Below are 11382 nucleotides of genomic sequence, written 5' to 3'. Positions count from 1 at the left end.
ATAGAGTTATTAGCGAGGGATTATCAGTCTGGGAAAAATACTTTATAAGCTCTCAGTAAGTACACCAGGGTAACAATTTTGTTCAGATTAGTAAAGAACTCCGAGTATTCTTGTAGCAGAGTCCGAGGTTATAGTTCAATACCATTCTATATTATAAACACGGTTGTGTTCTATTTCTACTGTTTCTTTTATACACATCAAAATACAAGACAAGGCATAACGTTACATTAATTCTCTAGGTCGTTCAATTTCTCTCAACTGATCAATGGACTGATTGAGTAAATCAATCAATAACAAATCTATAACGACTGGAAACAGCTGTAAGTCAAATTTACAACAATCAACATTGTTTATGTCTTGTGTGTGTGTGTGTGTGTGTGTGTGTGTGTGTGTGTGTGTGTGTATCAAAATAAGTAACAAGGATATCCAGAGGTAATGCAGTACCATCGTTTCATGCAACTCCATTTAATTGAACAATGCAGTCATTACATCAATTTAAAATGAGGAGCAATTCTCAGCTGCACAGAGACATTGAATTTAATTAAATTAGAACAGATGGACACATTAGTATAACTATACCTAAAATCTCCAAGAAGTGAAGGAGATAGACAAAGAACATGTTGTCTCTACTACAACATAGAAGTTTATCAATAAATTGTGAAGACTCTGCCTGTCACTGACTTTATTTGTTTATATGGGGTCAGTTTAATTTATAGACTTGTTTATCAACCCTTGTATATCTAAGGCTGAGAGAATAAAGGACATTATCTGTTAGGAGTAGGGCTGAGAGAGCAGACAAAAATCATAGTTGGCATAGTCATAAAAATCATGAGGTTTGGTAAAGGAAAACTTAAAACAAGATGTTCGTTGACGACTAAGGGGGTCACCCACTAGCAGACCATTGATAATAAAACAGGGAAAGTCTTATCATGTGGTACTATAGTTAAATGTTTTAAAACAATGTTTTTATATTGTATACAGATAAAGTTTATGGCTATTCGGAGTGTACAATATGTATAAATATTAAACTATTTCTGAATAATTTATTTTCCTCCCTCCATTGTGGAAAATGTCTGGTATATACTCAAAAGTATCCATACATTTCTAACCTTTTGTTAATATATTCTTCTTAATAAACCTCTGAATAGCCATAAACTTTATCTGTATGTATGTATGTATGTATGTATGTATGTTTGTTGTATGTATGTATGTATGCATGTATGTATGTATGCATGTATGTATGTATATATTTGGTACGCCAAAAGTCACCTGAGTAAATCAAAACCATTTAATTCCAAGATTTATTTATGTTTAACAATTGAATGAATTTAATAAAAGCATCTAAATATGAAACATGAAAATTGTTCAAACAGAAGTCCTTCTTGAGCGCCTTCTTGAGTCAATACAGAGTTATTGATAGTATTTATGGACTTTTGATTTACTGTTAGGTGACTTTTGGCCAACCATGTATATGTGTGTGTGTAATCATATATATATATATATATATGCGTGTGTGTATTTATATATATATATATGCATTTATATATATATATACGTATGTAAGTATATGTATATATATATATATACGGATGGATGGATGGATATGCGTATGTTGTCAAGATACCAACATATATTTGTACCGAACTCTTCCTCTCTCTCTTCCATTATGCGTTTGCATATAAGGAAAAACTGAAAGGGGTTTTGTGTGTTGATGCGTCTGTAAGAAAACAAACTTACTAATAGTTCTAGTTTTCTATAAAGGAGATCATCATGTTTTCAGGTTAATACTCAGTATCTACTTGGGTTTCTTTTTTATCTCTCTTTATAACAAAAAAGATTTACGCAGCCCTGCGGCAAATCACATTAATATATTTGTTTGAGTGACATAACAGGTTTCCCTCTTTCTTCATAATCGTATACTGAGGGCTAAAGAAAAGCAGGCCAGCAGTTCTATGAACGATATACAATCAAAATTAATAGGGTGAGAGAAATGAATAAATAACAACGAACTTATTGGATGCTTAATCCTAATGCTCAGTATACCATTATTATAAAATCGGTACAAGAGCAGGAATTAAAATGTATTTTCTTGACTAAAGAATAATAGATAATGTTTATAACCAGTGAAGTTTGAATTCAAAATGTAGAGATTAAATGAAATAATATGAGGTATTTTGTACGGTACTCACTTTATCACCTTCTGTTAATGATGAATGCTTGTGTGGTAAGTAGCTTGCTTACCAACCACATGGTTCTGAGTTCAGTCCCACTGCGTGGCACCTTGGGAAAGTGTCTTCTACTTTAGCCTCGGGCCGACTAAAGTCTTGTGCGTGGATTTGGTAGACGGAAACTGAAAGAAGCCCGTCGTATATATGTATATATTTGTGTGTGTTTGTGTGTCTGTGTTTGTCCCCCTAGCATTGCTTGACAACCGATGTTGGTGTGCTTATGTCCCGGTCACTTAGCGGTTCGGCAAAAGAGACTGATAGAATAAGTACTAGGCTTACAAAGAATAAGTCCTGGGGTCGATTTGCTCGACTAAAGGCGGTGCTCCAGCATGGCCACAGTCAAATGACTGAAACAAGTAAAAGAGTAAAAGAGTATATGATCTTTTGTTTTGTTTTTAATGGAAAAGCTCTACTTTGTTGTGGCTGAGATAAACACTCTCATACCTTCCGTACTCCAGATATCATAGATATGATTAAACTGGAAAGAGAGATTAATAGCAAAAACAGTTCTAATAATAATAATAATATGCAGCTCCAGGAAACAGTCTTCTCAGAGACAACTAAGGTACAATCATTTTAGCGGAGTGGGATAGCCGATTACGTTGACCTCAATATTTGACTGGTGCTTACTTTATGTAATCCAAAAAGATGAAAGACAAGGTCGATCTCAGCAGAAATTGAACTCAGAACTTAAATATCCAGGAGGAATGAAGCCAAACATTTTGTCTGGCACAGTAATGATTTTGCCAGTTCAGCGCCTTAATGGATTCAAATTTTGGCATTAGACTAGCAATTTTAGAGGGATGGGGTTTGTCGATAACATTGAGCTCAGTATTTGACTCGTACTTTATTTTATTAATCTTGAAAGGATGAAAAGTGAAGTTGACCTCAGCGGAATTTAAACTGACAGAACGAATGCCCCGAAGTAACTATTCTGACGCTCTGATGATTCTGCCAAGCCACGTTTTTTTTTTTTATTTTAGTGTTTCGTAATTTAGTCGTAAAGTTAAGTGTAAAGAGTGGGTCAGCTGAACCATTTACCCCTGTATTTGACTGGCACTTCCTTTTATCGACGTTATGAGTGACTCACGACAGGATTTGAAGTCAGAGCAAATACCGCAAATATTTTGTTTTTTAACCTTTACACTAACGATCTGCCATCACGCTGCTGCTGTAATGATGAGAATGATGTTCTTACTGTTATTATTACCATATCATAAAACCTATAATACGGTAAAGGTAAGAGTAACAACATAGTTTTCATCATTATAACTATCCTCATATCGAAATGTATTCTAAATGAAACATTATTTATTGAGATCAAGCTTACGTTTCACAAGGTTCAAGAGACTATGTAGTTAGGTAAATAAGATATAAAACCACACCTGTTTACAAAGATTAGTGTTGTCCATAGTAAATCTCATAACTAGATAAACACAATATATTAATCAATTTAGATATTTGCGAAAGCTTTATTGAACGCAGTTCTGAGTGTCGTATCCTATCAAATCTATCGAACTGGACTATCTTAATGTTAGTTAGTATATGGTAAGTATTGTCGTGTAGTGTTTTATGCCGAGAGTTGTATAGTTGTATATATATATATATATATATATATATATATATATATATATAGGGAGAATTTACAAAAAAACCACAGACGAAGACAGGTGGTGTAGAAAACAAATAGATGTATTAGTATAACGCTCGGGATATGAAAAAGTCTTTAACATTTCGAGCCTACGCTCGTGTGTGTGTGTGTATTCCTGATTGTAACTTGATCACTTCGTCTACATTGTTAATGGCATCAGATGTTATTAGAGATTTCTATATTCAGATGGCATCAGATGTTATGAGAGATTTCTATAAGGTTTTTCTGCACAAATTTGATACCTTACCTCGCTGCATATAAAATTAATTCTTTTATTAAGCTTAATTTGTAAAACAATAATGATTAAAATATTAATGATGACGATGGCGACAGCGGCTGAGCAGTTAAAATAGGGTCATGGCAAAAGGCCAGAAGATCAGAAGATTTGTGAACAGAAGTAAGCAGTTCGAGGAGAACAGATTGTTCAAAAATAACCCTAAGCAATTCCTCCGAACGTTAGAAGGAGACAACGAGGAAAATGTTGCTCCTGATGCAAATCAAGCCAAGGAGTTCTGAGCGGATTATGGGGAAACAATGTGGTGCATAAAAGGGATGCAATGTGGATAGAGACTATCAAGGCAGAATTACAAGGAGGAAAGAAACAAAGGAATATTGGCATAAGCACCAGTTGACGTGAAAGAACAAATAAGCACCAGTTGACGTGAAAGAATAAGAATATTGTCATAAGAACCAGTTGACGTGAAAGAAGAGATGCCACGCGGTACACGAAAGACTAGCAGCCCAATTGAATGTGTGTCCAGAAAGATACAGTCCCCGGGTGGATGGTGACTGGAGGACAACACTTATAATGAAAGATAGAAGAAATGGGAATTCTATGGGAAATTACCGTTCCATAGCATGCCTAAACATAATCTGGATGATACTTACTAGCATATGTGCGGCAAAGACATATACTTTCCTGGCACAGGAAGAAATACTACCAAGCGAACAAAAAGGATGTAGGGAGAGTTCTCAGGGTACCAAGGAATCGATAAAACAGTTTCGAAGCATTGTAAAAAGCATCATACAATCATGTCTTTGGCTTGGATTGACTTAAAGAAGGTATATGATATGATGCCGCATTCTTGGATCGTTGGATGCCTACAGATGTTTGGTGTTGCTGACAACATCACAAATTTTCTGATGCATCGCATGAAAGTTGAAAACCGAATTGTACTCAAGTAATGTATTCCTTAGAGAAGTTAATATTAAAAGGTGAATCTTCCAAGGTGACTCGTTTTCTCCGTTACTATTTGTAATTGCACTAATACCTATAACAATGACACTTAGGGTTGGTAAGACGGGTTACCGACGTGTGAAGAAAGGCACATCACTGAACCATCTTCTGTTTATGGATGACCTGAAATTGTTTGGAAAATCTGAAAAACAGATAGATTCCTTAACCAAAACAGTCCAGAAGTGTGTTAGGGACATCAGTATGGAATTTGGGATTACCAAATACTCAGTACTTAATATGAAAAGAGGGGAAGAAAGAAGCCTGGAAAGGATTGCGGTTACCGTCAGGAGAGACCATGGGTGAACTCGATGGTGGTGGGTATAGGTATTTAGGGATTTTGGAGCTGGATACACAGAGAAATGAAAATCAAGGTCAGCGAGGCGTATCAAAAAAGTGTGAAGATGGTGTTGAAATCCAATCTGGGCTGTTGCGCAGGTCAGATATAGTGCACCCATCCTCAAATGAACTAAAGAGGAAATATCAACACTGAATAGAAGGACGAGAAAGTTGATGAAGCTGCATAGTGTGCTACACCCTAAAGTAAACGTAAACAGACTGTATATGAAATGAAAGAATACCAAAACCCACGTGCCATAGCAGCCAAACCTCCACCGTCATGTTTTCGCAGATCATTATCTTTTCCTGTACAGAATACACTCGTCAGCATCGTTTGTTAGGATCAGGAGCCTTCATATTTTTCTAACCATTGATCCTATGTTGTACATATGAGTACATAAATCCATATAAAAAAAAAATATGCAACCTCATTGCACGGTCATGTAAACACAAGGGGTACTCAGTGGATTCTGAGTAAACGAGTAATGTGGTGGTCGCCGGGGCGCGTTTTTGCGCTATAAGTAGAATCTGCTATTGATCACTGACCCTTGTTATCACAATTGAATTGGTGATAAGCGTAACACGGTTCAGCGATGAAAGAATCAATGAAAAACGAGGCTACATGTATTCTACATTAGAATATATGAACAAAAAAAATGAAACGCCAGGAGGTACAAATCAAATATGAAACGACCAAAAAGCATGAAAATGTAACATAGACATACGGTTTCAAATTCCTCAAAATAAACATTTCACATACTTCAGGTTTACAGATGCCCACTAGACCAGATGTTGAAGTAGAAATTCATAGAAAACTAGTAAAAACGTGCTAATTCTTTTTACTAGCACTGGTGTGTCACTGAAGATTGTATCTTGGATTTGTTTGCACTACATGCACAGCAATACAAGAATTAATCCAATCCGTGCCTTTAATAGAGTGTAGCAAACTAAAATCGATTACTATATTCTTTTCTATGCTGAAATATAAAGAAGTCTTCAAGTTAACCGGAGACATGCGTCAATTGTCTCATGCAACCAATAATGTTCAAATACCTCCTCATAACCCAAACTCTGCTTGGAGAACGAAATCTCAAGACTTCATTTCCTGTGAAATTAACAAAGAAAATGTATTAGTCAATACGGAGACTCCTTGAGCTGACAACAAAATTTTTGTGCAGAAGCTTCATCTACCTAATTTAATCATCATATCTCTCTGTCAATGAACATAACTACTGCACTGAGAAAGCATGAATTACTTAGAAGGTTTTAAATATGCAAGTTTTTAGAATAAAAGCAATGGGCCTAGAAGTTGAGTGTCTTCTTCCGTGGTGTTGGGTCAAAAAAAGTGCTGTGCATAGAATTTAAGACAGAAATCGTGTGGAAGCTCACCGTACGGTTAAGTTCCTGTCCTTGTGTGATTCACTTACTCTGCCGTGCAGTGTGACACAAACACCTGACAGTGTCTTTGGCGGAATTTGAACTCAGAACGTAACAGCAAACTAAATACCACTAAACATTTCGCCCGGCGGGCTAACGTTTCTGCCAGCTCGCCGCCCTAAACAACAACCATCACCTCCACCACCACAACCACTATTTTTATTATTATTATTATAAATGCCCTGATGCAGTACCAGACTGTGGCTCTCATGGCTTCTGATCTTAACTGACTGGAAATGTTATCATGTACATTGTTTTGTCAGGTATGAAAGATGTCCCTAAGTGGCTAACGATATGTGCATCTCTGATCACGAGCAGAAGTAGTGGGGGAGTATTATAGCTATGTGTTGAGAGGAATTCTTTGAGGTTTGAATAATTTAACTCTGGAAACACGGGTGTTTCGTTCAACATCTTTAAACAACCCTTATTCAGAGACCTTTTGACCAGGATGGGCTACTCGACCTGAAGAAAATTCTAACTGGGCCCCACCTGCAAGGACATGTACTGTTTATCTTGATATGAGATCATCATGTCGCGCACATATGGTTGTGATGCATGACCCTTATCTGACGGGTAGTCATGATGGGTATACTGGGCTTCATATATTTTACCTACCTCAGTGTCACTTTGATGGCATGTACAACTCTCTCACTCAATAATAACAATAATAATAATAATAATAATAATAATAATGATAATAACGAGTAATCCCCTAGTGTGGAGTGACTGCGGCCTAACTCTTCAATTTTTGATTTTCAAAATATATCGATGAGGAAGCAGAACTGGCTAAAATTATTCAAGAGTGACAACAACACAACAGTGACACTTATAACGACGATGGCAACATATCAAACTGTGAATTTAAATAATATTACTGGTAACACTGAGCTCACTTAACATTCGACTTAACAATATCCTTGTTGGTAATATTGAAGTGGGTAACATTCAGCTTCGTAACACTGGCATGGTAACATTAGTACATCCTTCTGCAATTAACTTTGATTGATAATTATGTAATTAACCTAACACAGACATCCTATGTGTAATTGAAAGTCAATCATGAGATCTGGTTTGAAATGCTATTTATCTATCGCTTGATAAGAAAATGCTGAGTCGGCTTCTTAAGAATATGCCATCCATCAACGTTTATCTGATGCTTTTCATTCAACAATGAAGCTTCCTGCTATGAAGAATTCATTAAGCAATGGTATTGATTAATTATTTTCTAATGAACAATACACTAAATCAGTAAATCTCGGGTCCATTTTATTCATCTGATAAGATCTTTTTCATGAGGTATTGATCATTACTCACTTCTTGTTCCCTGGAATTGCAACCACCCTAGTTTACTTCTAATCCTAAATAAAAACCGATTTTTTTTTACCAAGCCACACAACAATCTTTGTTAAAATCGATCAAATCGATTTCAGTATATTATTGGTGCAGAATTATATTGACGGATAAACTCATAATCGAAATTAGATTCAGTGAGGTATTCCACTATAGTGTATAACATTACATCATACTAAACATCAATATATGACAAGAACACACAACCATGTTTTCTACAGTCTCCCTTTATGATAAAATGTCTTCCTGCAGAACTGAGTGTATAGCGCTTGAAAGGACATGAATCTTTTTCCCAAACAAATGCTTCTGCAAAAACAATATTATCGAAATTTACAACAGCTCATCCATTTTATTCTGGCGTGGAAAATGGATGTTAAACCAGAAAAGAGAATATTGTATAATATATTGTATATATTAACTAAACTGATAATTCTCAGACATCAACTCTCCACTGTAGAAGGAATCTTTTTTTTTTTTTTTTTTTTTTTTTTTTTCATAAAATTGAAAGTTTTCTCTTTGACTTAGTATGTTTGTTTTATTAACGAAAAACAGAAATATAATCTAGTTGATGACTAGCAGAAGAAAGATTGTATAAAATATTTTGAAAAATATTTTCCTGGTTCCCGTTATTTAATACACTATGTGGGACTTAGACGGTCTGTGAGCTGTTCAGTGGATACATCTCTTCTCTATGTCATCTTGAAAAAAACTTGGGCTTTCCTGCATAAGCGAAAGAATAGAAATAGTGAAACAAATACAACAAATACCTGATTAACTCTTCGTTTTACTCTTCGATAGAATTTTTCAACTATACACAACATTCATGAGGAACTTAACGGATGAAATCTCAGACAAAATTATATTTCTTAGTATACATTAAAATACAAATTCTTCTGAGAGTTACAAATGATAGTATCAATAGAACGGCAGACTTCCAGTCAGAAAAAGGTTGATAATTCTTTTACAGGAATCACCAACACGCCGTATCCATAAAGTATTGACACTGTAGCCTATGTTCTCAATCCTCGCTGGCAAAGCCTTCGCAACAGTAAATTAAAGTTCATAATTGTCAGAGACAAATTTAGATAGAGCTCAGAATAATTGAAGAAGGTTTCTCTGGTATGAATTAATCACTTCATGTCTGTAAAAGATGAAAATCGACTGTTGTCTATATTCTCCATGAAATTGCTAGAGTTGCTTCATCGACATAGTTTTCCTCTTCGAGCTTAAGGCGATTTTAATTCCACTTTCTCAAATCCAAATCTGGTTGGTGGAAACTTCAGGAAATAAGTGCAGTATATGATTGCTTCTGATTTACGTACAAAGTCAGTAATTCCGGTGTGGGAGGAAGGATTGGGTAATGCCATCGACTCTAGGAATTTACTGGTACATTATTTTACAGACCCCAGATATGAGAAGAATTGTCATTATTATATAACATAATAATAATATATCTTGTTCACTAATTTGTTGCTATTAGTCAGTTGGAGTGAAATGAACGAGAATTCTCTATTCTTCAATTGATACACGACGTGACCATTACAAGCTATTTCCCCGCGATGTATTTATATAAAGGTATCCTCGTACGTATTTATATTAGTCCCACTGTTAAAAAAAAAGCAAACATTATAAATAATAATGCTTTTCTTTAGACGAAACACTGTGCCAAATATTTTGTTGGATGAAGATTTAGTCAAAATGTCTCTAATGTATATAAAATGGAGCCCATTAGAATTTAACATTGGAACTAAAGATAAGACATTTTTGTTCAGCGCTTGTTCATTTCTGCCGATCCGACGTCTTTTAACAACTAATTATGTTTAGTAGTCTATTCCAATAAAATAAAGCTCTGGAAAGTTGGTAGGAGTCAGGAGATAAGAAGCAGGCTATTAGGTTGAAAGGTAGCTAGATGAAAAATAAAAGTACATGATGTAAAATAGATGCACGTACAACAACTGATTTGAATGATATACTACAGCTGAAAGGAATGTCCTTAGATTATACATTTTAGATACAACTTGCACTGCGGGACATTCCCTTCAGCTGCCGACAGGAGATGTCAACACCTTCTGGTAAAAGCACCACCTCCAGCGGTGCTGAACAACATTCAACATTCATATAACCGGGGAATGTTTAGGTTTCTTTGGCCCACATTGCTGCTCACTTCTTTTTTCCTTCTTGCTATTCACACATCCACCAACACGCCAAACGGGGATTGGATAATAACTATTCTAACGACGCAGAAACTATATTTTTTCCTTTTTGCTGAAGATTTGTGCATTTTATTTTCTTTCACTCCTTTGGACCTTTTCTCAAATATCTGTATCATATTTGTGATGAGACATACTCTGTCGTTGGTCACTAAGTGCACTGATATCCTTCATAAGATCAATAATACTCAGTACCATTGCAAATAAATATCATCTAATAACATTTTCCATTTCCACTAACAATTTCACGCATACACACACACACACACACACACACACACACATATATATATATATAACTTATGTAATACATATATATGTATATATATATATAGTATATGTATATATATATAGTATATGTATATATATATATATATATATATATATAACTTGTGTAATACATATATATGTATATATTACATATGTACGAAGTGACAAATAAAGCAATAATCTCATCTATACTCTTAATTTTATGTCTATTTCTAGGATAAACAGAAAAAGTTGTGGCATACGCCATATTATGACAATGAAATCAAACTGAAACAACTTTATATCAAAATCTGCAAAAACCTACCTGCCTATGGATGCAAACTATATCAGGTGAAAGAAAATCTCAGAGGGAATACGCAGAAAAAGGTAGTGTAATGTTTATTATATATATTTTGTATCCTATAGTCGGCGCAACTGCTTGCTTTATGCTTTTATTTTTATAAATAAGTATTCGTGCTATTCATTTGTTTTTGTTATAACTCTAGTTTCTTTTCCATGATAACATCACAAGAAGCATGATAATCCAAAATATGCATGTCAACATTCACTGCTTTTCTTTCATCTACTTTGTTCTTAATGCGTGTTAACCTAATAGAAATCTATGCACGCAAATGCACGCACACTCATTCACACACATACACAGCAACACAGACATTATATATA

The 11382-nt window shown here is 35.0% G+C and overlaps 1 protein-coding gene across 3 annotated transcripts in view; it reads left to right on the top strand.

The window, feature by feature from the left end:
- The window catches only part of LOC106874430 (uncharacterized), a 1214035-nt gene that overhangs the window by 800326 nt on the left and 402327 nt on the right, over positions 1 to 11382 (top strand). For all 3 annotated transcript variants that reach the window (XM_052978428.1, XM_052978427.1, XM_052978429.1), the window contains exon 11: positions 10936 to 11085. In XM_052978428.1, coding sequence (XP_052834388.1) covers positions 10936 to 11085 — 150 coding nt within the window. The remainder of the gene's footprint in view (positions 1 to 10935; positions 11086 to 11382) is intronic.

This window comes from Octopus bimaculoides, chromosome 2, assembly GCF_001194135.2.
Source record: "Octopus bimaculoides isolate UCB-OBI-ISO-001 chromosome 2, ASM119413v2, whole genome shotgun sequence".
Classification (NCBI taxonomy): Eukaryota; Metazoa; Mollusca; class Cephalopoda; order Octopoda; family Octopodidae; genus Octopus; species Octopus bimaculoides.
Note: the sequence above shows the minus strand (reverse complement) of the source record. Positions and strands in the feature narration are given on the sequence as shown.